A 27,635-nucleotide genomic window follows, 5' to 3' on the forward strand; every position below is an offset into this window, starting at 1 on the left:
CCTCAATAGTGTAGTTTAATGCCATCGGATTCAGGGACGTTTAATTTATCATTAATTTTGAGTAAGCACTGTGTATGTTGTTCACAGGCACTAACGGTGGGTGGGGGGGCAAGGCTAGACAGCAGCTTGGCGCTTAGGTCAGTGAAAACAGCACACATCATGCGCACTTTGATTAGGTGGTACTCGGCCCAGGTGCTAACCGTTATTGACAATGTTCTTACATTTTCGTACCTGGGACAGCTGTCATTGGGATAGTCCCAGGACCTTCTGTCACATCAACCGGACTTTAAAAAGAATAATAATAAACAGAACAATGACTCATCAATAGCAGATGCACAATAAGGTAAAAGCAATGCCTGTGTATTAATAGTCCGTGATCACCAATTCATGTTGAGATATTTCATAACGTCTCAGAAGACTGCTCAACTGTTAGTCCTCGGTAAACAAAGGTAGGTGGGGTCCTGACACAGAGGTCAGTGGCAAACTGACTGAAAATAACCTTCTCCAGTATTGAATACACCAAACAAGTCACCTTCAGAAAAGTGGACGGGTTGCTGCAGCATTTCCAAGGATGAGGTGCAGCTGCAGTACAAAACCAATCTTCTTCTTGACACCTGCCATTCCGGTGAATGCACATGATTAGTTTCTGCCCATTCGTTTTACTCATCAATTAGGTAACTTAGGCACATAGTGAGGTAAAGCAAACTGAATCATCAAACATGGCGAGTTGACAGTGATCCATTGACAGAATTTCCCTCCTGTTTTGCAGCCACAGAACAGGCAATTTCAACTGTAACCACCCATCAACAAATCCAATAAAGCTGTTCCCCCTTCTAATGTAACTGCAGGAGACTGGATTAGTTCTTCTGTGCCTCCAAGGCCACTCGCCCTTCCCATCCACCACCTCTCATCTAATCCAATTCCATAAATCTTCTTTACATGATAATGCGTGGCTCTGGCACAGACTCTGCGATGGACTTGTGTGGCAATACATTTGCACCGTTGAGATACAACTCATCGTTCACAATAACATCCTCTCCCAAAACAGTCACATTTTCCATCCTCACCTGGATAAGAGAAATAAACAGACAATCACTTTCTTGGGACATTGAATTGCATGGTCAGGTCGTATTCAATCAGAGGAGTATTATATAAAACACGAGCCATGGATGTGCATTCAAAACATTTTATAGCATCATCTTTATACATAAACATATATGGGTTACTGAAATTATGCTATGTAACACTCCTCTAAATATCTGCATCAATTTGGTAGCCTCAATAGTATGTTATAGGGAAGTGCAAATACCAATCATGCATGATTTAATTGAAAATCACAGTTACAATCTAGCTATTGGATTATCAAGGTTATTTTGTTGAAAGGTGCACAATTTGCTAGCTAAAGTCTGAGGAAGGCATTTGGGCTTGTGGCTGATTCTCTTGTCAAGAGGTGTGTTGCCTGCCATTTCACGTTGGGCTAGCTAGTCCTCTTCTCAGAATCAGACTGATATGCACATTGAGATGACGGACCTAAACAGCAATTGGCGACCTCATGAGTGGCTTACAGTCCATAGAATCAACGGTTTGGGTTTTCTTCGTTCTCAGTAGCAGATGTCTCCCATTGTTAGCCACATTTTGGTTATGCATATACTTTTATTCCATGAGATTACACATTAAGGAAAAATTACTCACCATAGTGACTTATGTACTCCTACTTCAATGTCCCCTTTCCTTCATACTTATGAGAGTTCTGAGTGGAGGCAGTATCAGAGCCATAGCAAGCCATGGGGCACTTCCCCTTTAAGAATTTAGAACAGGACATTTGCACATGACCCACAGCCTGTTCCACACCTTTCATGCTCCTTCCCCCAGATCCTCCCCATCCTACTGGCAATTGAGGGACTATTTAACTAGTTTTCGGGGAGAGAGGGCAGGCTTATGAAGGAATGACATTGGACTAGGTGGGTCTGCACCAAGAACGATCTAGGACACTCGGTAAACACAGAGAACCCTGCTTTCAATGGATTGCTTTTCTCCCGCAGATTCCTCATCTTGATAGATATCCATTGTCTTGCTCTGCTGCTCAGAAACTTTCTCAACAGGGGGCATAGAGGACCTCAACTTGGCCGTTGATCCATCTTGCGTGGTGGTCGATCATCGGCTCGGGAAGTGACGGCAGGTGCCATACATATACCACATCACTATGCCCCATGCCTCACTTACTTTTTTCTGCACGCTCGCACGCTGCATCAGGAACCTACTCTAGTTTCACTCACCATTTTTACTACATTTATTTTATTCACCTTGATATGTCTTCGCATCGGATCTTGGGTTTCAAGCAGTGCTCTGATTGCGAGGCCAAAATGGCGGTGACGGACCCACACAACGTCTGTTTATGGTGTTTGGGTTCCACTCACGACACAGAGGCCTGCGCATCGTGTGCCAAGATGCAACCTAAGTCCCTGCGAGACAGAGCCAGTAAGATGGCTCTGAGCTGACCGTCGCCAAAGTTTCCGGCGCTGTCTCTTGGCCATTCGTCTGATGCTGAGGAGCCCACTCGTCACGACGAGGGCTGGCACCGCAAGAAAACGAAAAAGAGTCCGACTCCAGAAGCCATTCGTCATCCTCTTCCTCACGGAAAAAGAAGCATCACCACCATGGTACGGGAATCAGATTCTTCCTCGGAGTGAGGTAAGCCTTCTAAGGGACAGACCACTCGCAAAGAGTGGGATTTGTTTAAAAAGAAATGCTTGAAATGTTTCGGCAACAGGCGGCTGTCGGCACGGCTCCCACCCTCGACCAGCAGGCCTCGGCAGCAAAAGCGACGCTCGGTACCCCCGACCTCTTGCTTGCCAGGAAGTCGATGCCTTCGGCGCTGACCAATCTTTTGAGCTCCATGCCACAAGAGAAGCAAAAATCGCCCTCTAGAAACCTCTCCCATGGTGCCCATCACCCGTTGTAACCATCAGCGCTGTTACCCAATCCATCGGCCTTTAGGGCTCCACTGCAAGTAACTACGCCATCTGTCTCGGCATCCAGAGCTACGGAGCTGAAGGAAAAGCTCTCGGCAAGCGGCGTCAGGGCCTTTCAAGCACTATCGCAGACAGGATTTTTCGACTCAATGCGGTCAATTTTTGGCGTTGATCAGGCCCAGGAGTGCGAAGAGGTCGACCCCATCTTCGTGGGGTCAGGCGGTGTCGACTTTTTCGAGGACCGAGACAATTTGATGGCACTTGCTCAGGACCTTCAAGATGCCAGTGGGTTATAGAGGGCGCTAGAGCGCGACCAAGATGGCCGCACTGGTGTGAGCTCCGACAGCACACCCATTAATCCTGGAAATATCAGCAGATCCGGGGGCCATCAAACCCCCTCCAGCGACGGAACACCCCCCCCATCAACGAGAAATACCACCCGCCACAGCCTGCCGGGCGCGGACTCGGAGCAGAGGGGGGCCCCGGCCCATAGCACATGACGGCATCCAAGGCACAGCGCCGCGGGCGATCGGGCCATGACCTCCCACTACGGGGAAACGGGTCTGCGAGAGAAGATCCGAGACACGCGACTGCCCCTGAGAGCCACGGAGCAACGGCTCGCGTGGATCGCTCCTAGGAATCGGAGCTGGCGAGCTCCAGCCAACCCACGGGCCCAACCGCCAGCGGCAACACTAACAGTGCAGGCCGGGGCTCCCGGGAAGCAGCCCGCCCTTTCTGGAGTCCAGCAAGTCTGGGGGCCATCCAGCCCCCCAGAGGTGAGAGGATCGTACCAGGGGACCACTAAAGCGAAGGGGCACTCGCAGTAACTCCGCAGGCCGGGGGGGGTGCATGGAAAAAAGCCTAACGCCCACACTATCACTCCGCAAGTCCCCGTGCCACTTGGCACACGCCGAACCGGGGGGGAAAGCAGGCCCTGAAGACTACCCAGAGCTCAGGACAACCCCAACTCGAACGGCGGAACCCCCCCTCGTGCCTAAATAAGCCCGAAATCCGGCAACCTCACAACCCCGGGCAACTCGCGAGGCACACAACACCCCGGACGATATACGGGGCGGGAGCGGGCCCCCCCCCTCGACCTCGCAATACCTAAGAAACAAAGCGAGCCGGCCGAAGCATAGAGGTGTCATGATCTCTGCTTCCAAAAGGTCAGGGTTTTCCCAACTCCCTTGGAAGCAGATCCATAACCCAGGTTCCGAGTGCCAACCAGTCCCAATTGGGACCTTTTGGACCCAGTCCTGGCGCCAGTGGCACCAGGCTCATAAATATGCCCAGTCCCAGCGCTGGAAGCGCCGGGCTCATAATGCTTGGGTGGACTTACCTTCAGCAGACCATGCTGCTTACTTGCCTGCCAGTTGAGCCTCTGATCCTCTTCTGTTTGGAACTACTTTTCCTGTTGGGTGGGGCTGGAGCCATTCCCTAGATTCAGAACACTGGAACTCTTCTGGAAGGCAGGAACTCTTTTCTTACCAGGAACTCTTTTCTTACTTAGGCGTGGCTGTGGAAGGAGACACCTAAGCACTACAGGAGGCTATTTAAACCACACCCGGTGGATGAATCTTGCTTTGCGTTATTCTGCAACCTCTGCAGCAGAACGCTCATCGTGTCTTCTGCATCCGGTCCTGGGCCTAAGGAAAAAGGCTTACCATCCTGAATCCAGTCTTCAGCAACACCTATAAAGACAAGAAAGAACAGGTTAGCATTCCGGCATCTGAAAGGCAAAGGCTTACCATCCTGAATCCAGTCTTCAGCAACACCTATAAAGACAAGAAAGAACAGGTTAGCATTCCGGCATCTGAAAGGCAAAGGCTTACCTACTCTTCGTGCGCTCCGGAGGTCTTCACACTGCATTCCGGCATCTGAAAGACAAACGTTTACCAACTCTTCGCACGCTCCGGAGGCCTTCGGCGCTGCATCCCGCATCTGAAAGACAAAGCAAGGTGCGTTTAAAGACATTGGGGAACTTTAATACTCACGTGCCATTACTCCTTTCCACATCTAATCCAGTGGGTATTCCGGCACCCTGCAGCCGCTCCGAACTCGTACCTGCAAAATAAAAAGACAGTTAGAGCGCATAGTGAAGCAGGCAACAAGCGCTTACTTACGTGCTTCCAGGCGCTTCTATTCATCACACGGGCTCCATCTTCAACTCACTTCAGCCCGTCATCCGCCATCGCCGGAACCCTGCAAAACAAAAGACATCATTACTAAAGACTTTAAAGACATTTGAATGACTCGAAACTTACCGTTCGTGCAGTAAACGACGGACAGCAGTCCTCTGAAGTCAAGAGGCCTGCGCTACCTATCCAGTGAAGAAACTGGTTACAGCACCCTGCCCCGAGGCAGATGGAGAGCTCGGCATTCACTTACCTAAGACATCTTACTCTACACGTCAGGCATACAGTGCACAGAGGTCCAGCCCAAAGAGCCAACCGGGTGCTACACATCACCTTTGAAGATACGGTAGTCGCCCAGTCAAGACCGGCGCCTCTGCGAGAATCAGGTGAGCGTTACAAGAGGCCACAGGAGGCACCCACATCTGATATAACACCCGGGCAAACCGCGGGAACAAAAAACCCGCTACAAAAGACTACCAAACACCCCCCACGAGAAAACAGCAAGAGCGAAGGCATCCCTGATAATTTTTGACACACAGCCTTCACGATGGGAAAAACGGACAAAGCCCAACGGAAGTTGACATTCGAAGCAGGTGCCATAGTTAAGACCCCCAAAACAAGCGAGTGACATGAGCACCCCGAAGAAACTGTACCCCGAGACGCCGAACCTGCTCACAGTACAGACATTAAAGAAATCCTCCTCGAATTAAAGGCGGGGATCGGTAGCATAGACAGCAAACTCGACTCCCTGTCCACCAAGGTTGATCAACTACAACACCGGCTAGATAAACATGGAGACAGGCTCGACTCCGCTGAACAACGTATCTCCGACATGGAGGACAACACATCCTCCATAGCCACCAAGGTAACAACACTAGAAGCACAGATGAAAGCGGTCATGGCCAAAAACGAAGACCTCGAAGGAAGATCACACCGCAACAACATTAGGATTCTTGGAGTGAGAGAGCAGCAAAACACGGGAAAAATGGAGGTCTTCGTTGAAAACCTGTGCAAAGAATTATTCGGAGGCCCCGCACTTTCCAACCTATTCGTGGTGGAACGAGCTCACAGGGTACCTACTAGCCGACCTATCCCTGGGGCGCCCTCCCGCCCGATCATAGCGAAACTACTGAATTACCAAGATCGAGATACAATCCTCTGCCTTGCAAGGGAGAAAGGAAACCTACAATACGACGGGGACAAAATCCAATTCTTCCCCAACTTCTCCCCATCTGTCCAAGCGCTGCGCAGAACTTTCACCGGTGTGAAGCGCCGGCTTCAGGACAACAAACGAATGTATTCCATGCTCTACCCTGCCAAACTGCGAATCCAACACAATGGCAAGTCACAATTCTTCAACACTCCCGAGGAGGCAAATCTATTTCTCGATAGGATATGATGCCACCAAAACAGCAACAACCCACGGCCACAAAGGAGAGACCGAATAAACGGGGACCCACAATGACCCCCATTACAGCCTTATCACAAGCTGCTCGGCGCCACTTAATCTGACACCCCCCCCCCCCGATCCCCGAAATCCACAGTTAAGCTAAAGGTGTGCTGGACCTTGGAAGTTCCCTAGCGCCCCAAGCACTGTGAAGTTATGTTGGGGATTTCAGGGAGCGAAGAGTCAATGGGCAAGTTGGGGGTTGCCCATGTTTGGGAGGGAAACAGTTTTATGTTACAGAAGCGTGCTTGCAAGATGTCCACACTCCACCCACCGCCACCTGGCGACACCCAGCGGAAACACTAAAGCCAGCCTTCATCCAAAAATACAAGTGCCCATAAACAGCGTAACCAGCGAACCGCACGACAAGACAGTCCGCCATTCGGCAAAACAACCTGCTCAAAATTCAACCATCCACAACATTCAAGCTAGCCACTTGAAACATTAAAGGGGGCAATAACCCGACCAAAACAAGGAAGATGACACAGTACCTCCGGAGACACAGAGTGGACATCGCCCTGATCCAAGAAACCCACCTCCTCCCGGGAACAGAGAACAGATGGGCCAGAGACTGGGGCTGCCACAGATACTTTGCGTCATACTCCACATACGCCAGGGGAGTGCCAATCCTAATAAAGAAAACTCTGAAATTCAAACTGCACTCAGTTAAAAGCGACGACGAAGGGAGATCACTACTGATCCACGGAACCGTGGAAAACACAGAAGTTATTCTCATAAACTTCTACGGACCAAACACTGACGGACATAATAATTTTGACTGGGTCCTGACACACCTGGAAGAAAGAAGGTCTGCAACAATTATCTGGGCGGGAGACTTGAACACCCCCCCGACCCACAAAAGGACAAATCACACCCGACCACTATGGTCACCCCCAAAGCCGCTCTCCAGGTCCTAGAAATCTGCAAAGCATTTAGTCTCGTCGACATCTGGAGACGCCAACATGGAGAGTCCCGAGACTACTCATTTCACTCTTGGGTCCACCAAACCAGCTCCCGCCTGGACTACATCCTGGTGTCCGCTCACAGCCAAGCCCAATGGGCGAACTGCCAAATACAGCCTAGATCCATGTCGGACCACTCAGCGGTCTTGGCCGAATACACCCCACCAGACCCATCAGAAGGGAGGAGACACTGGAGGCTCAAACCAGGGTCCCTGCAGGATCAGGTATTCGCAGATGAACTACGCACAGAAATCATGACGTTCCTTGAAATCAACCAGGGCTCAGTATCTTCAGTCGGGACCCTGTGGGAATCCTTGAAATGCTACGTCAGAGGAGTATGCTTAGCCAAAGAGCAAGGCATCCTGAAGCTCATTCAACGAGAACTATCACAAAGTGAGACATGTCTAAAAGAACTAGAACAACTACAATCAATCTCCCCAGGACCACAGGTACTGGCATCGCTGAAGACAGAGCTCGACAAATTCAGAACAGCCGCGGACAGAGAATTGAAATTCCTATCACATGGTCATCGTATCCGCCAATATGGTGAGGGCCAAAAACCAGGAGCACTGCTCGCGAGGCTGATAGCAGCGGACCGCAAACCTACACAGGTCGAACAGATCCGGAACCATCAGGGCAACCTAGTACACACCGATAAAGAAATAGCAGAGACCTTTCGCATTTTTTACCAAAATCTATATAGCACCAAATTTCATGCCACCCAGGAAACAATGTCTCGCTACCTAGAAGACACAGAATTATACTGGGTAGACGCCACATTAAGGGAACCCCTCAACGCGCCAATCTCGACAGTCGAAATCCACCAGGCCATCAAAGATCTACCGGGCACCAAATCCCCAGGCCCCGACGGACTGATAGGTGAATTTTACAAAAAGTTTGCACCCATCCTTGCCCCATTGTTACAGCAGGTATACGGAGAGGCACTAGAGGTCGGTTCGTTACCCCCGACACTCCGAGAAGCAAATATGATATTGCTACACAAAGCCAATAAACCCCCGGAAGAATGCGGCTCGTATAGGCCAATTTCGCTCATCAACCTAGATAATAAAATACTAGCCAAGATCCTGGCCACTAGACTCATCCCCTTGATGCCCGCGCTGGTGCTGGCAGACCACGCCGGATTTGTACCTGGCCGTAACACCACATTCGGTATAAGACGCAGGTTTGGGGTCATGGAAGCACTAGACTCCTCCCAGCAAGCAGTAGCAGTCCTATTAGACGCCGAAAAGACGTTCGACTCCATTGAATGGCCTTTTCTCTTTGAAATCCTTCAGAGGATGGGCCTCGGCAAGAGATTCCTTCAATTAATAGCCCTACTGTACGACCATCCCCGTTCCCACATTATATTAGGAAAAACCAGATCGGCAGCAATCGATCTCCAGAGAGGAACAAGGCAAGGGTGTCCGCTTTCCGCCCTACTCTTTGCACTAGGGATGGAACCCCTCGCCTCAGACATCCGAGCTAAACATATACAAAGAGGCCTGTCCTTCGGTCCCCATAAACTAATAATATCCCTATACGCAGATGACATCGCCCTTTACATACGAGACCCAACATCCAACCTAAACCCAGTAATTCGTGACATAATAAAATTTGGCAACTTCTCCGGGCTGAAGATCAATCACAGTAAATCCATCATATTCCCACTCACTCCGGAGACCCTAAAATTCCAAGATGACTATGGGTTCAAATGGGAACATTCCAACATGCGATACCTAGGCATCCAACTAGCCCGTGACCACCAAACACTATTCCACGACAACTATGGGAAGGTAATCCAATCACTACAAGAGAAAGTAGAAAGATGGAAATCACTTCCACTTACCCTGTGGGGTCGCGTATCATTGGTAAAAATGGTAATACTCCCCAAACTCCTGTATTTATTTGTAAACCTCCCCCTTTTAGTAACCCAAAAACAGCTCCAACACCTGAGAAGCATGATCCTGGAACTCCTCTGGGCAGGCAAGCCAGCCAGAACAGCCTATAACTCACTGATCCAACCAGTAAACAAAGGCGGAATGGCCCTCCCCGACGTAGAAAGATACTACTGGGCTGCACAAGCCCAGTTCCTGGGACATTGGTACGCCACACTATTCATCCGCCCCATGTCCACCTGGAGCGAGCCCTAGCATCTCCCAATCTACTCAGGGCAGCCATCTTAGGCCTGATACACACCCCGCACCAAACCCTGAATCCTGTTCTCTCCACCATAGCAATATGGAAAAAAATAGCGCTAAAATACGAGATACAGACCAGGTTCTCCCCCTTACTGCCTGTAAAATTCATACCTGGTGTCCCACTAACCTCCGAGAGAGTGTATCTGGATTGGGTTGACAAACTAAAAATTAAAAATATGGAGGACCTCTTTATCGAGGGGCACTTCCTTACCCCCCAACAAGCCAAAGACCGCGGAGCCTCCACCGCACTAGATACGTTCCTATATTTCCGCCTCAGAGACGCCCTACAAACGCTTCTTCCAGGATTCCCGCGAAAACCTGAGACATGGCAGTTACTCTATGGGGTCATCCAATCACAAGGAGAGGGCAAACTGGTCTCGATGTTATACAAATCTCTACTAACGGACACAGCCCCAAACCCGACAGCACCTAAGGCGAGGTGGGAGAGGGCTCTTCGGATCACAATCCCAGATGAAGAATGGGACTATGTCCTAGCACAAACACAAAAGATATCACTAAATACAAGATATAAACTAATACACCTGAAATTCATACACCAGACATATCACACTCCCGCCAGAATTCACCATTACCACCCCTCAACCCCCCCACAATGCAGCCGTTGTAATGCACCACAGGCTGACTTCCTAAACCTCGCATGGGCCTGTCCAACAATACAACTTTTTTGGACATCGGTACTGGAAAAGACAGCCGCAATAACGGACACACCTATCGAACCCGACCCCAAGATCACGTTACTGGGATACACCAAACACTTTCCCCCTGTGACTCGCAAACTGGGAGGGCTGCTACTGCTGCTGGCTCGCAGAAGAATCGCAATGTCTTGGGGAAAAGGTCCCACCCCGACCATACAACAGTGGATGAAAGACGTAACGTACAGTCAAGACACTGAAACAAACTTCATAAAGCTACTACCTCTACACGCAAGACCCCCCGACATCTGGGGCCATTACATTGCCTACTTACTATCTACCAAAAACAGAGACTCCCCTCGAGATACAACTCCAGCACCCCCACAGGAGACTACAGACACAGGCCCCATCACCAACAATGCAAATAACCGAGAACTGCTATTAACTCAAGCTAGGGTGTGACCGAGAGGTGATGGAAAGCGGGAAATGGAGACGGGAAGAAGAAGCACAAGTTACTTCCATGTTTGTTTATGTTATGATTTTGTTTTACTTTTTTGTCTGAAATACCAAAAATAAAGGTTTAAAAAAAAAAAAGATGCCAGTGGGTTGGACACATCTCCAGACCTCGAGATGCAACAAAAACAACCCTACACTCACACTCATGTCAAGTTTAGGATATTAGTAGAGAAAGTGGTTGACACCCTCAGCCTGAAGTCATCTACCATTCCCCGTTAAGGGAATGACCGTACACATTTACTGGATGAGGACCCGGCTATTAAGCACAACATGCCCTTCAATCAGGCCATAGCTGACCCTTTGGCTTCCATTTGGCGAAACCCATGCACTTTGTGCCCCCCACGAGTAGCAATGTTACAGGGAAGAACAGGCCGGCAAGAGGGGACCCTTGCTTCCTCTGAACACACCCTTCCCCGGAAGGGCTTGTAGTTCAGACGCCACTAAATCCTCCAGGCCCGCATCATGCACATCAAATCTCCCTACAGAGAGGGAAGGAAAAAGGATAAACTCTTTGTCCAAGAAGGTTTTTACCTCCGGGAGGATGGCTCTCAAGGCCACAAATGTAGTTTGCGGTTTCGTTAAATTCTCCTATGGTTTGTGGAAGGCTGTCGCACATGTAGCAGAATACGTGTCGGAAGGTCATATACAGGACGGATTTGGAGGATGGGATGGAAACCGCCTAGTAGCCCTTGCAAACAGGCCTGGATATTGCTGACTGCATTGGCCGCTCCATGGGGTCAGCAGTAGTTATGAGAAGGCAGACCTATTTGAAAACTTCCAGATTCTCTCCAATGTACAAAACTGCCTTCTAGACATACCTTTTGAGGGGAGATGCTTTTCGGGCAGAAGGCGGATGACTCCTTGGAGGAATATAAAGTCTAAAATTGCTGCTAAATCGCTGGGTCTGGCTGCGCAGCCAGCTAAGCCTGCTTTTAGCTTTGCCTCTAGAGGCACAGGCTATAGGCGCTATGTGCCTTATGGCGAGAAAGCACGGCCCTGCAAGCCAGGCAGAGGCGTTTCTCACGTCCTGGAAGAGGCAGAGGAGCTTCTAAGGGCCAGCAGACAGCAGCTGCGGTGACAATGGCACCTTCGAAGCTGCTTTGATTTCCCCTCCCACAATGTACCGGTTGGTGGACATTTGACAGGGCATTGGTCCCAGTGGCAGGAGATAACCTCTGATTCCTGGATCCTGCAGTTAATTCGGTGGTTTGTCTGCCCTTTTAAAGAAAGCCTCCGGACAGACCCCGAACTTCACAGATCCAACCGGGATAGGAGCTCCAGGGGGAGAGCCCTGTTGGCGAAGGGTGCCATGGAAGAGGTGGCTCCCGATCAAAGAGGGTCGGGGTGGTATTCCCAGTATTTCCTGGTAACCAAAAAAGGAGGAGATCTCCATCCCATTCTGGACCTCAGGGCTCTAAACAAGTTCCTAAGAAAAGACAAACTCAGGATGGTGACCTTGAGAGAAATTCTCCACGCTCTTGAGCTTCAGGACTGACTGGTGTCCATAGACCTGCAGGATGCCTATTTCCATGTGCACATACATCAGAAGCACAGGGCATTCCTGTGGTTCCTCATTGGGGACAAGCACTATCAGTTCAAAGTGCTGCCCTTTGGGTTGACCTCCGCTCCAAGGGTTTTGACCGAGCTCATGGCGGTAGTCGCGGCTCACCTCAGGCGATCCAGAGTCCATGTTTTTCATGGACTCCAGACTTCCCCCCGGATGACTGGCTGATCCGGGGGGAAGTCAGCGGGACAGGTTTTGACTCACCTGGAAGATACCCGTCTGCTACTGCACAGGCTGGGCTTCTCCCTGAACTTAAAGTCGTTCCACATGGCACCGGTCCAAAGGCTCCAGTTCATCAAGACAGTGCTAGACACTCGGGTAGGGAAGGCCTTCCCTCCAGAGGAGAGAGCCGACAACATACAACAGATGGTCCCAGTTGTTTTAGAACCACACCACCTTACCAGAGGCTTCCTTTCTCTGCCTTTTGGGCCTGATGGCCTCCTGTTTTTTCCTGGTGCGCATGAGATCTCTTCAGTGGCTCTTATAAGACCAGTGGTCTCAGAATTTGGGAGCTCTCTCGGATCCTCTCATGGTGTCCAGCAAGGTCGTTCACGGACTCGGCTGGTGGGACACGCGCAGTAATCTTATGGCGGCGGAGCCCTCCTTGGCCTCCGACCTGAGTGGTCACGGATGCATCCTTCAAGGGTCGGGGCTCTCACTGTGAGGATGTGCAGGTGAGCGCCCTCTGGACTGTGTCGGATGCCATGTGGCATATCAACAGGCTGGAGTTGCAAGCCATCAGGCTATCCCTGAAGGCCTTCGCCCCATCGCTCAAGGGGAAACATGTCCTGATTCTGACGGACAACACAATGGCCATGCACTACCTGAATAAGCAAGGTGAAGTGTATCCCGTCCCCTCTACACCGAAGCGATGCAACTGTGGTTCTGGTTGCTAGAGAATCAAATCTCAGTCTTAGCAGTTCATCTGGCGGGGACAGAGAACAGCTTGGCGGATGCTCCGAGCAGGCAGAGCACGGTCTCACACGAGTTGGAAGTGTGCCAGAAAGTCCTGGAAGAGGTCTTCCCTCCCTGCAGTACCCCAGAAGTTGATCTGTTTGCCACGGAAGCCAAAAGGAAGTGCAAACAGTTTTGCTGAAGGAAATTCCCAGTGAATGGTGCACTGGGGGCACGTTTCTGGTGGATTGGACATTCCCTCTCCATTACTCCTTCCCTCTAATTCCCGTCATTCCATGGATTTTCAGGAGGTTGAAGACATTTCGAGCAACCATGATCTTGATCTCCCTGGGTAAGGCGAGGAGGACGTGGTACTCCGACCTCTTGGATCTGTCCATCTGTCCACCTCAATGGTTGCTTCAGCGGCCGCATCTCCTCACCCAGTCAGAGAGTCGGATACTGCACCCAACCCCAGATTTCCTCAACCTACAATCGTGGTTCTTGAGCAGATACGGTATGACTGGGACCACTCTGAGGAAGTTCTTGAGGTGTTGCTGGATGCACGCAGACCATCAACAAGATCTCTGTATGCGTGAAGGTGGAGAAGATTTGAGGCATGGTGTAGGGAGCATAAGGTTGACCCCATCTCTTGCCTCACCACAACGGTGATGGAGTTCCTTCTGTCACTGGCCTCTGCAGGCCTTCTGTTTGCAATGGTCATGGGGAATTTGGCGGCCCTTTCTGTGTTTAAAAGGTCCCTGGATGAAGGTTCCTTTTTCACCATATCAGTCATGGCCCAATTCCTGAAGGGCCTTCTCAACAAAATACCACCAACTTCCTTTGTTTTTCCAGATTGGGACCTTAACCTTGTTCTTACCTTTCTTATGGCGTCTCCGTTTGAGCCTATGCATTCTTGTACAACTTAGGTTGTAAGACAGCCTTTTTGATTGCCATCACATCGGCCAGGAGGGTTAGTGACCTGCAGGCCTTATGCTGCAAGCCCCCCTTTTTGTGTTTCTTCAGAGAGAAGGTAGATTGTTTCAGAGTTCCACCTTTCACAGTCTTATTAACTTGCCGGTGTTCTACCCTCCTCACCCCTAAAAGGAGGAAGAGCGCTTTCACCGTCTCGATCCTAAAAGAGCCTTGAGTTTTTATGTTGCCCGCACAGCACAGTTCAGGAAGATGGACCAGTTTGACGCCCATTCTCTTTCCTGCAAAGGTCTTGCAATTACAAATCAAACCATCTCACGCTGGATCATTTTATGCATCTCTGAGTGCTACCAGTCTGCGTGAAAAGAAGTCCCACTGGGTATCCAGGCCCATTCCACCAAGGGAGTCTTTGCTTCTACGGCCCTTCAAATGGAGGGAGGTCCCTGTTCGGGACATTTGCTGTGCTGCCACGTGGTTTTCATTACATACTTTTACAAAGCATTATACTTTGGACGTTGCACGTCGGGCTGATGCACTTTTTGGAAGAGCAGTTCTGCAGAATCTGCTTTTTGTAAAATGAGGGATCTGCAGGAGAAAAGCAATCCATTGAAGGAGACATTACCTTACCGTAATGTTCTTTCTATGGATTCTTCTCCCGCAGATTCACCCCTCCCAGCCGTCCCCGCTCAGAAAGTGTTGTGGCTCTTTGCTTCGGATTTCATGAAGTGTGTTGGCGATGGCTTTGGGGTGCTCATCTCAGTTACTAACATTTTTTAAAAAATGTTTTCTAATTGGAATGTTTTTAACCTGTTGTTTTCTATTCCATAGTTGATTTTTATGGCGGGTTAGATTCCTTCCGATTTCCTATGCAACGTTTGAGCTTGGGAAATAGTGGGAGGAATTGAGGCATGAGGCATAGTGACGTGGTATATGTATAGTGCCTGATGCCACTTCCGGAGCCGACGATCGACCACTGCGCAAGTCGGTTCGACGACCTAGTCGATGTCCACTACGCCCCCTGTCAAGAACATTTCCAAGCAGCAGAACTGGACAATGGATATCTATCAAGATGAGGAATCTGCGGGAGAAGAATCCATAGAAAGAACATTACGGTAAGGTAATTGCTCCTTACCAGTTATAAACCGGAGGAAGCGACAGGAGAAGCAGTAAAAATAAGAAAACAAATAAGGTTACTGTGGGCAAGTAGCGAAACAGAAAAAAAATAAGGAGAGGGCTGCATCTGACACAGAGAAAGGGACTGAGGGGAAGAAGCATCAGAGAGGCATGGGTCAGGGTGTGGACACGCACATGGCCCCACTCACACTTTAAATTCTGTAAGGAAAAGCGGATTTGAGCTTGATCTGGTTCCGCTCCCATCCCGCTCCACAGGAACTCCCATAAGTATGGAGCAAAGGGGTCAGGACATAGAAGTATTATCCAAATTCAGAAATGTTCTTTTTCTTAAGCTTTATGTCCCAGGTATCACACAGTACCGGACAGTTGATGCATACATTCCACAACAAAATGTACGTTCTATTTCTCAAACTTCTTCAGTGGTCCTGGAATTGAAACAATACATTTTAACTTTGGTGGCATGACAATGGCTCACTGTCTTAGACTATCCCCACCCCCCAGCCTTATTTTCAATTAAGGCATAAGCATCCATAACAAACAACAGTTTACCTTTGACATATTAATACCTTATAAGAACCATGCTTCAGAACTGCTGTTGATCAATTTGGGATTGTTGCCTCCATTTTTAACATTTAACTGCAACTCCCTCTACCCCCTCTCCTTCCCTCCCCCCCACCAGTTCTCCCCTAACTATATAGTCCTCGTCCTCACTCCTAATCTTCTTCCCTGTCCCACTTATGAGTCCTTTTTTGCTTGCGGTCTCTTAACGAACATGGATGTTCCTGAGGGTTCGTGGTTTGAATAAGTGAGCTTCCCTGTCCTCCACGTAGTCCTGAAAGGAGTCCCAGATTGACAAGGAATTTTAAATATTTTCCTGCATTAAGGGCACAGACTTTTTCCATAGCCATAATTCCCCATACTTTGACCCAGCGCCAGGGCATTGTTGGGCCCTTCTTGCTGCCATCAGTAAGTGGGTTATTAGGGTTGCATTATTTCCAGATGCTGCGTAACTTCCTTCAGACACCACTCCCAGTAAAATTACTTTTGGTGACCATGGCGGCTCCCTGCCCGTTATGTCCTTGATGAGCCCCAGGATTTCTTTCCAATACGTCACCATCGGGCATGACCACCTCATGTGGTACAGGTTCCCCGTCCCTCCACATTGTCTCCAGCAGTCCGGGGGGTATTTAGGATCTATCTTGTGCAGGCGGTGGGGGGGTCATATACCACCTGTAACAAAGCTTATACGCTGATTCTTTAATTGCCGTACATTTGGACAGCTTGTGTGCTCTCACCCAGATTTGGCCCCACTCTTCTTCTGTGATTGTTTCCCCCATGTCCTTTTCCCATTTTTTTGTATGGAAGCTTATCTTCTGTTTGGGCATTATCAAGAAGTCTGTATAGTCTGGGTATTCCTTTCGTAGTTGTGCCCTCATACATTGTTAGTTCTAACACAGACAGATTCCTCACTCCTGCCTTTTCACTGCCAGGTGGGAAATCCAATGTCGGAGTTGTAGGTATTTATATCTTTGGCCCTCCCGTATCCCAAATTTCTTTTTGCAATCTATAAAGGACATCGGGGCTCCCTCTTGGTACATCTCTTAGGGACAGTGTCTCCGCACACTCCCATCCCTCCCAAAATTGTTGGCTAAGGCCTGGTGTAAAGTCTGCATTGTGTGCCAGGGGGGGAGAGCGGTCCCAACCCCAGCCGCACTTTCTTCATTCACATTGCTCGATCCCAGCTACGCAGTGATGCTTTGGTGGCTTCTAGCAGTTTACCCCCCCTTCGTGGGCTGCTGATCCCAGGAACTGCAAAGACTTAAGCGGGATTGTGGTAATTACCTGTTCTATCTCCCACCACCCTTTCCAGGTGGCCTGTTCCACCCATTTTAGCATTGGTGCCAGGTGGGCCGCCAGTATATACCTCCCTATTTGCGGGACTCCCAGGCCCCCAAGGAGCAGCGGGCGCGTCAGGATTCGTCTTTGAATCCTCTGTCTTTTATGTTGCCATATGAATTTGAATATTGTTTTCTGGAGGTCCCTAATTAACCTCGACGGGATATCTACTGGTATTGAACTCACCACATACAGCAAACGGGGCAGCAGAGTCATCTTTATTGCTGCGATTCTTGCAAACCAAGATAACTCCTGGGCATCCCACCTCTGCAAATCGTCCCGGAGTTGTTTCCAAAGGGGCTCAATGTTTGCTTTAAACAGGTTCCCCCCTCCCTTCGTTATACGGACCCCCAGGTACTCCGATGTGTTCTTTTCCCAGATTATGGGTATGTTCCCTCCAGGTCCGCTATCTCTTCCCTTTCTTCTGTAATGTTTAGTGATTTGGGGTAATTTATTGTAAATCCCGATATGTCAGCAAACTTATTTAATTTCGCTAAAGCCAAGGGTAATGTATTTTTGGTGTCTGCCATGTACAGCATTATGTCCTCCGCATATAATGCGATCTTGTTCGTGGGTCCCACACACGTCACCCCCTTGATGTTTGGGTCACTCCTAATCTGAAAAGCGATCGGTTCCATTGCCACTGTAAAAATCAGTGGGGAGAGAGGGCACCCCTGACGTGTACCTCTTCTAATGTCAATCTGTTTTGAGCTTTGGCCATTTATCATCAGGTTCGTGGATGGGAGCCAGCAGTTTGCTAATACCATCTTGACGAATGACTCTCCACACCCAAATCCTTCCAGAACCAATCTTAAGTATTCCAAATCTAAGCTGTCAAAAGCTTTCCTGGAGTCTAGTGCTGCCACTGAGAATTTCTGATTCGATCTTGGTCTTCATGAATGATATTTGGTAAAACCCCCATCAGTCTGTTTGCCAATATTTTCGCAGAGTTTTGCATCCGTATTTAGGAGTGCTATAGGACGATCCACAGGATCCTTTCCCGGTCTTAGGGCAAAAATTGTGAGAGATTTCCCCATATCCACCGAGACTACCCCTTTTTCCCTAATTACATTATAGAGATGGGTGAGGGGGGCCAACAACTGCGTGCGGAATGTTTTATAATACCCATTTCTCAGACCATCCAGGCCTGGTGTCTTATTTCTCGGTAGGGTTGCAATCGAATCACTTACTTCTTGGGCAGTTATTGGGCCCCCCAGCTTATTCCTTTCCTGTTCTGTAAGCTGTGGCAGGGGGGGGTCTCGGACAAATATGATATCTGGTCAGCGCTGTTTAAATTTTCGCTTACTAATAGTTCCTTCTGGAACTGTACCATTATTTCTAATTTCCCCTCATCTGTGGTACCCATGACTCCCTGGCCATTTTTCAACCCAGCAATATTGTTGCGCGCTTTTTGGTTCCGTAGTTTGGCCGGCAGAAATGTATTCACCTTCCCTCCATGTAGATAGTAGGATTGCCTGGTGCCCAATAGTGTCTGTGTCACTCTATCTGCTGTATGGTTTTCTAGCTGGGCTCTAACCTTACGTAGTGTCCGTTGTGTTTTGGGTGTTTGTCAGGCATTGTGTTGTTCTTCTGCCTCAAGCTTACTTGTTATAATGGCCCTTTCCCTATAGAATGCTGCTGCTTGTGCTATGAATTCTCCATGCACTACCGCTTTTCCCGCATCCCACACTGTTCTCCAGTCTGTCTCCCCTACATCATTCCCCCTGAAGTAATTATAGTGGTTTCCATATGTGCCCTAAGTGCCACATCCCTTCGGATCAACTTGTTTAGCCTCCAGCGGGGGCGGACCCTACCCCCACCCTCACCTAGCTCTACACTAACCGACACTGGGGCATGGTCTGAGAGGTATTGCACTCTATTTCCACTTTTGTGATGTGGGGGATTAGGGACGTCGAGACCAGGATCATATCTATTCTGGAGTAACCTCTGTGTACTGCCGAATAATGTGTATATTCCCTCTTGTTCTCCTGAGAAAATCGCCAAGTTTCGATCACCTCCAAGTCTCTAAAGAATCTGCCCAGTGCCTGTCTATTACGCTGATCCGCAGCCGTAGGGGGGAGTGTTTTATATAGGTCGGGGTCCATCACATAATTAAAGTCTCCCCCTATTATTATCCGGCCCCGACACCAACCTCCCACTTTCTGTAGCAGTCCAGTGATATATGTGTCCTGTTTATCGTTGGGTGTGTATAACGCTAGTATTGTGTAGGCTTGACCCTTGATGGTGCTCTTGATCCCCAGGTACCTACCCTCCTTATCTCTGATCACATGTTTTTTTTTTTTAATCCCAGGTCCCGACTGCATAATATTGCAACTCCTCTTGTCTTGTTGCCACTTTCGGCAAATAACTGTAGGGGGTATGCCTTACTCTTCAGCCTCTTTTCGTCCTTCTGGAGGAGGTGCATTTCCTACAGAATAGCTATTGCTGCGTGTAATGACTCCAATCTGCCAACAACTGCTCTACGTTTATTAGTGCACTTGTCCATTACCTGCTCTAACGAAGCCCCACAATAATTTCGTTTGTCACAGTAGTGCAATATTCCTCAACAACATTGGCTTGTAAAAAAGGTGTTCTCTCTGTCACCAATTCATACAAAGGTGATCACACTTTAAGAAATGTATGGTAATAACCATTTGATAGGAGCAAACTTTCTCCATGGCTATAAACCCCCAGATGTTTACCCACCAAAGCAACAATCGGCCCCTCCGCAGATTTCCAACCCTGGGCCAAAATCAGTCTAGCCGATGCAAGTAAATTTGTGAGCAAAACCACTTGGGCACCACTAGCTGCCACTTTGAACCACACTGACCTTGAGTCAGCCCGAGTCCGCTTCCCCTCTCATGTCTTGGCCCGTTGATCGTGGCCTCAGGCAACACTTGCAGCATGTACCAAGTGCTCTGCAGTCACCGGAGAAAAAGGCACTTGTCTGCACCGCCTTCTTCACTGGTCACATCTCCTCCACTGCCTCGAAATGGCTGCCGCTCCTCTCTCCCGATATCCGCTTTACCAGAGCTGTTCTGAAGACTACATTAACTGGCCCACTCCATCTCACTTGGGACACCCCGCCCCCCGATTACTTCCATTCGCGCCACAGCAGAGATTCGACAGGAGCCAGCCCCCAGTGCATCAGTCTTGCAAACTACACTCCCGGGCGCTATCTTGTCCGCTAACACCACTGTCCTTGATCCTCACACCTAACCGGGTCCAGAGCATCGCTTCGATCCAAATTTTGCTCAGTTTCGCCCCCACCCCACAGCTGATGAGAAAAGGGAACTGCTCTTAATACATTTTGAGGGGGAATAGGAGGAGCCAATGGGCATGGGTGCATGGAGCGCAGCGAAGAAGCAGCTTCATGCTTTCCTGCTTGGCCACGCCCTCTCCAGAACATGTTCACTCTTTTTATTGAGCTTTTTAACAGAGCATACAAAGATTACGCATAGCAACATTTTGTATCCCGCCCCTTTTCCAGACGATCCCCCAAGGAAAGGGCAGGCAAGGGTTCTGGTTTATATATTTCTGATATTTCTGATATTATAGGTCTTCGCTTATGTCCAGCAGCTTCAGTCTTTGGGGGCACCACTGTACTCTGTGGTCTTCTTTTAGGAAGTCCAGTATTTCTCTCCAGTCCTGGGAAAAGTGTGAACATTTGTTATGGAGGGCATAGGTAATCCACTCGAGGGTGACAAAATTCAAACTTTTCTGCAGCCAGTCCTGAAGTGTGGGCACCCCTCCGCCCCATTCCACCTGCACCATTAACAGCATTGCTGCTATTCTCAGCACTACTGTAGCTCTACACCAAGATTTTGAGCCTAGGGCCTGTCCCCCCTCCGCCACTCCCCCAACAGGATGTCCCCCAGACCTGCTCTGCCCTTGTCTCCAAACATTTACTGTGGCTCTGCAACCTCATTTCAAAAGCTCTCCGTTTTGGGACAATTCCACCATATGTGGGACCAAGTTCCTATCTTTCCACACCCCGTTCAACACCTGTGCAATGCCTTGGGAAACATTTTCGGGAGCCTCCTCAGCATATAGTAACATATAAACAGTAATGTGTACCACATTTCCTCCATTTGTCTAGTTTAGGGATATTGTTCCATACATTTTCCCACTTGGCCAATGAGATTTCCTACCCTGCTGACTTTTCCCACTGCCCCATATACACCCGCTTTGATTGAAAACCCATATTGGCAAGGATGCAGTAAAGCCCAGAGATAAGACCCTATGTGCCGTCATGTGTGCTAAGGCATTTTTCAAATGCGTTCAGTGGTCGGGTGGCAGCAGCTTTAACCTCCCTGTTGTACACCCAATGTCGTACCTGGAAGTATCACATCCTCTCCCCTTTGCCCAGAGAAAACCCTTCCTTACAATCTACAAAGGACTTCCTCTTTGTTGAACATATCCCTCAACTTGTGGCACCCTCCAGCCTGCCATCTATGGAAAGCCCCCCACTCCATCCCGGTGAGAATTGGGGATTCCTAAACAATGGTGTGAAGAGGGAGGGGAATGAAGTAATCACGTACTTATTAATCGGCTTGCCCCAAATGTCTTCCACTAACTTGGTAATGCTACTAAGGTACATGTGAGCCAGTCTATCTCCCCTAAGGAGCCAGAGCACTTCTCACAGTGAATGTCTCACCACCTCTCTGTCCATGCTTACACATAGTTTCGAGTTGTCTTTGCTAAACCACTGCCAGATGATGCGCATCTTGGAAGCTTCGAAAGATGTCTGGAATATTGGAACAACCATTCCCCTTTCCCCCCTTTTGTGCCAATAAGCGCCGGCGGGATGTTTGTGGCCTTTTCCCCTTCCACATAAAATATTCTGTTCGTTTTTGTAAGGTCTATTTAGACAGACCTGGAGACCGATACTGGCAGGGCCTGGAACATGTATAAAAGTCTAGAGAGTGTTACCATCTTCAGGGCAGCAATTCGGCCCATCCAAGAGATTGTTAGTGGGTTCTGTCGCCGGAGGGCCTTCATAATTGAGGTCAGAAGATTTGGGAAATTTGACGTACATAATCTGTCGATTGTGGACGTTGTCGTCACCCCCAAGAACTTAATGCCTTTTGGGTTCCAGAGAAAGGGCAAAGTTGCTTGAAGGTCCGCCTTGTCCGTTCCTCTGTTCGACAGGTTCAGGATTTCTTATTTCCCTAAATTGATCTTCAAGCCTGCGACCCTCACAAACTCCCGCAGCTCTGCTACCACCCCCAGTAGTGACCTCTTCAGTTGTGTCAAAACTAGGAGCATATCCGCAATGGTTGCCACTTTGTGCTGTCTGCCCCCGAACGGTATGCCCTGAATTTCCTCTGAAGCTTGTAGCGACTGTAACAAAGGTTCTAGATGATTTAAGTTTCTTACTTGTAACTATTGTTCTCCAGCAAGAGTCTGGCATGGATTCACATGCTCATGAATACTACCTGTCAGGTTTGGAATCCTTGGTAAAAGAAAGAAAAGTTTCACTTTCACTTTAAAACTGTATTTCTCCTCTAACTCAGTCACTGTCCTCTGGATCATACTGCCCCCAACCAATGGCCTGGGCTGAACTAGACAACCAACCAATAACCCAAAAAAAGAAAATAAAACACCTACCAGTACCACAGGGTTCTTACACAGTCTCAGCATTGCTAAAATCGGGACTGTGCCCAAAGGGTATTCTTCCTATCACAGGAGCGCGCCATATGCCTGAATCATAGGAAGACTGGCGCGGCGGCCGTCACAGAGCTCTTATGACCATGAGAAAATGTAGTAGATCCCCCTCCTAGGTTAGACCATTGTGAATGCCGCCATGTTTTGGGGCCTCTGGTGTATTGTTGGGAAATCATTACTCTGCACAAAATCCACAAAGAGATGCCAAGTTTCAAGGTTTTCGGGTAAGTCCCTTTTGTTTGTGGCATCAATTTTGTCCATCGCTAACGTGAACCAAATCCTACCCCGCTCCTCTCGAACATCCAGGGGTGCGTTCCCTTTCCAATTCCGCGCCAGTGTGATCCTGGCTGCTACTAGAAGATGCTTGTTATGTCGGGTACTGCTACCAGAGATTTTATAAATACCCTGGGACCACATTACCCAGCAGTATAGGTAAAGGATCTAACGGGAGATCTATCCCCACTATGCACTTGATATGGGACAATGTGTCTTTCCAATATTGCTGGATAAGGTGGCCAGACCCCCACATTTGAAGGAGGGAGCCCCCCTGCATGATCACAATGCCATCCAGTTGGGCGGAAGGAAGGGTGCATGTGATTGAGACGTTTGGGGGCAACGTACCATCTGGTGAACATTTTGTAACTATTCTCTCTGAGTTGGATACAGCGGGATGACTTGCAGGCCCACCAGGTCCAGATGTTCCACTGCCCCATCCTGCTGCATCAGGATGCCCATGCTGGGGATCAAAACATGGATGGGACCCTGGGAGCATAACTGCAGCAGATCCGAAAACCAGGGTCTCGAAGGCCAGTGGGGGACAACCAGGTCAGGCTGCAACCCATGGAGGCCCGGAACTTGCAGAGGGTCGCTTGGAGCAGATGGATGGGCGGGAACGCACAACACCTGCAGACGTGCCAACAGATCTGGAAGGCGTCTCCCAGTGACCCCTGACCCTGACCTGCCCCTAAAGCAAACTGGGAGCACTTGGCATTCCAGGGAGATGCGAACAAATCCAGGTCTGCAAACCCCCGCCACTGCGTTCAAGACACGAGAGTCCGAGTGCAGGCCAAAGACGGCATAATCGTGAACCGCAGAAACTTCCTATGCGTTGATAGATGGGTACGCATCCTTGAAGTCCAGAGAACACATTTAGTCCCCTGCACACAGAGACTCGGCTATGTGTGCGGGAGTAATCATCTTGAAGCGTTCCAGCAGTAAAGGCAGATTTAGAAATGAGAAATGACAGGTCCAGAACTACCCTCAGGCCAGCCTGGTTGTTCTTGGGTACTGCAAAAATCCTGGAATAGTAACCAAAGGCCCTATCTACATGAGAAACCGGTTGTATCGCCTGCATCTCCAAGAGCGAAAGGACCACCTGTAAAAGAGCCTGGGACCCGATCTGACGAAGAGGAGGAGAGGAATGTAGAGGCGAAGGAAGAGGAAGACTGAAGCACGTGGAGATTACAAATAGGATCCACGGATTGCTGAAAAGACGCTTCCAGGTGTCCTGGAACAGAGCCAAATGGTCCCACCACAGGTGAGGTGTGTTCCCCGGCCTTGACGTCACTGCTTCTTGGCATCAGAGGTGGGGGCAGAGGAGGGGGCGTGGAAAAACCTGCATAACGTCCTCTGCTGCTTTCCTCTGTAGTCGCTGGGCGACCTGTCAGGCCTCCGTGCACCACAGTCCTGGAACGCTTTGAAGCCGGAGAAAGCGCTGGCCTTCAAATTGGTCCTGCTTTGGGACTGAAGGAAGGGTTTCTGACCTGGTTTTGTCAGGGTGGCCAAGGACTTGGCGGTTTCAGTGGAGGTTTTCTGCTTTGTCAACTCATCATTGGTCGATGAATGAAAACGGTCCACGCCCTCAAAGGGCAGATCCAGGATCCGCTCCTGTACATCATATGAAAACTTAGGGGCTTCCACACCGTCCTTCTCATCTCGATCCCAAGGCACAGCCCTCTGCTGGCTGTGTCAATGTGGGAGACCGAAGACTCCATGAGGTCCTGAGCAGCGGCCCGAGCATCTGCCAAACCGGCCTTGAAGGAGGCTTGCAGAAATTCCCAGAGCTCCCGCCAGAGCTTCTAGTTGGCCGCATCCAAGAGGGCATCCGCCTTGGTTTGATGAAGATGCAGTCCTGAGATGGAGAAAGAATGCTTTTCCAAGGACTCAACGACTTTGTCCTCAATGAAGAGACAACTGGAGGTGGCTGTCATGGAGGAAGACGACAAAGACGATGGTTTACAATATGAGGCCGCAGCCACCACAAAGGAATGGGGTTGTGGGTGAAAGGCAAGGAGGAATGGCTCTCCGTCCGTCAGCCTAAGCCTGCTATCCAAATTCTTGCTCATATGAGCTTTGGCCCTGGGCTTCTCCCAGACCTGCCACCTGCAGGACATCCTTCTGGGGAGGATGCCAGACCGGATCATGGTGTGTTTCCCCAAGACCTCTGCTAGCACACCTGACTCATGGGGGGCTTACTTGGCAAGAGGGACCCTCAAGAACTCCGCCAGGCCCTGAAGGCGGTCATGAAAGGCCTTAACGGATGCCATCATCCTCATCGCTCCCCCCTTTTCACAGACCGAGAAGAATCTTGGCCCTGGAACACAGGTTCCAGTGGGGTCCCCCCATATCCAGAGCCGCAGACAGGTTCAACTGCTGTTGAGGGAAAGGCGTTGGTGGTACAGGAGGAGGTGGAGGGGTCAGAATGGCTGGTAGGGTCTAAACCAGTGGAGGGCCGGCACCAGGAGCACAGGAGGAGTACTCCGAGGGGGAGGTTTTGTACAAAAAGACTGTATATAAACGGTCGCATGTAGAAAGAAGTTCCACAAATGATAGCACCAAAAGTTCGAACTTTTGGTGCTAGAATTGCAGGTACGTTTATAAACAAAATTAAAAAAACATGGGAGCTGCAGGCGTGTCACCTGCAACACCTTGCTCACTATACTGTGTGGTATAGGGAGCGGGGTGTTGCGGGGGACACCCCTGCAGCACACCCACAAAAAAAAAATAATAAAAAGAAACGGGGGCTGCGCAGGTGTCCCCCGCAACACCCTGCTCTCTATACTTAACAGTATAGTGAGCGGGGGTTCTGAGGGAAACCCCTGAAGCCCCCCGTAAAAGAAAAAAAAAAAAGAAAAGGACCCTGCAGCGCCAGTTCCCAATCATGGAAGTGAAAGGGAACTGGTGCCGCAGGGACCCAGCGTGAAGAGAAGGTAAGTGGGGTTTGTTTATGTTGGGGGTGTGTGGAGGGTGTGGGTGGGGGGTGTGTGGAGGGCGTGGGTGGGAGTGTGGGTATGTACGTATGTTCGCATGAGAAAGATGCAAACTTTTGGTAGTTCGCACCTTTCTCATGCGAACATTCCGGCCGCGGTAAATTAATCTGCGGTCGGATCACGTGGATTCGAGGAGGGGGCTGGGACGCCACCTTCGGGATGACCTCCTTAAACAATGTACTTCAGAAGCCACTTCATCTGAGGTGAACTGAAGAGGAAGCGCTCGAAGAAGCAGTCCACAAAAGTCGCTGGGTCCTTAGGGGCCCGGCCCTCCGAGGCTCTTGGCCTCCGCCCCTAGTCAAAGCGCCTGGTGCGTATGGCCACACAGCTGTGATGGGTAGATGTACCCCTGAGGGGAGCAAAAACCTGCATCATAGGATCCGCTGCCGCTTCCAGAGGGACGGGGGCTGGGATTATCCTGCAAAGCCCATTCGATGGGCGAAAGCACTGGTGGGCCTTAAACTGGATCCAAGATGGCTGCCCGCCTGGCAGGCTCAGCCAAGTGCTGCTTTGCCATTTTGAAGCATTGTATCACGCCCTGGGCAGGAGGGCGCAAAGGCCCTGAGCCAAGAGAGGCCTCAGACACGAGAGCATACACCTTGGGTCTTGCACCCGAAGCAGAGGTGTCAACCTCGAACAGCTGGTAGTCGTAACGCTCTGACTCTCACCCTCGTAGCGAACTCCGGTAGGCTGGATGCCCTCTGCACTTGTGCCAGTAGCCGTGCTGGATCTAGCTGATGACAGACTCTTGGATATGGCACTCAACGATCGTTTAACCCGGGGTAGAAGAAAAGGACGAACTCCATCGCCCCTCTGAGGATAGCCAGGTCTGTCCCCAGAGTGCCGGAAGAGCCCCCGGCCCCCTCGGCTTGGGAGCCGGTAGTCTTAGAGACCATGGCCCTGCCAGAACCCTGATCCATGGGAACACCAGGGAAGAAGTGCCGCGTTGTGGAGCTGCTCTGAACAGCGGGCCTACCTTGTCTTGACGAGAGGTCGTGGAGACGAAGTCTTTAAGATGGGGCGGAGGAGAAGTGTGGAAGATCTCCCTCCACCATGACAAATGATTCTTCAATGCCCTGTGACCGAGAGTGCTGCAGGCCGCACATGAGTCCCAGCGGTGGTCGGGCCTCAAACACTTAAGACGGAGTGCATGGGGGTCCGATGCCGGAACAAACAGTCGCATGAGGCATATCTCGTGAAGACTCCTGCGGTTGACATGGACAGGGGTAGGCAAACAAAGTGAAATAAGAATTGAAAAAACAAACAGGGAGCAAGCAGAATGCTAAAAAAGTCTCTGCGTTGGCTGCCAGATCTGACACCGCCCGTGCAGTAAAAGGGACTGAGGTGAGGCACTGGAGGGTGGGCCGTTCCCACGCCTGAGGCTGCGGCCTGCGTGTT

General features: G+C 49.9%; 1 protein-coding gene across 2 annotated transcripts in view; it reads right to left on the bottom strand.

The window, feature by feature from the left end:
- Nucleotides 1-344: 344 nt before the first annotated feature.
- The window catches only part of GMPPB (GDP-mannose pyrophosphorylase B), a 753,730-nt gene continuing 726,439 nt past the window's right edge, over nt 345-27,635 (bottom strand). For both annotated transcript variants that reach the window (XM_069644189.1, XM_069644188.1), the window contains one exon: nt 345-1,067. In XM_069644189.1, the coding sequence (XP_069500290.1) occupies nt 936-1,067 (132 nt within the window). In that variant the 3' untranslated portion in view covers nt 345-935. The remainder of the gene's footprint in view (nt 1,068-27,635) is intronic.

The sequence above is a fragment of the Ambystoma mexicanum genome, chromosome 2p, assembly GCF_040938575.1.
Source record: "Ambystoma mexicanum isolate Mex_15411 chromosome 2p, UKY_AmexF1_1, whole genome shotgun sequence".
Taxonomy (NCBI): domain Eukaryota; kingdom Metazoa; phylum Chordata; class Amphibia; order Caudata; family Ambystomatidae; genus Ambystoma; species Ambystoma mexicanum.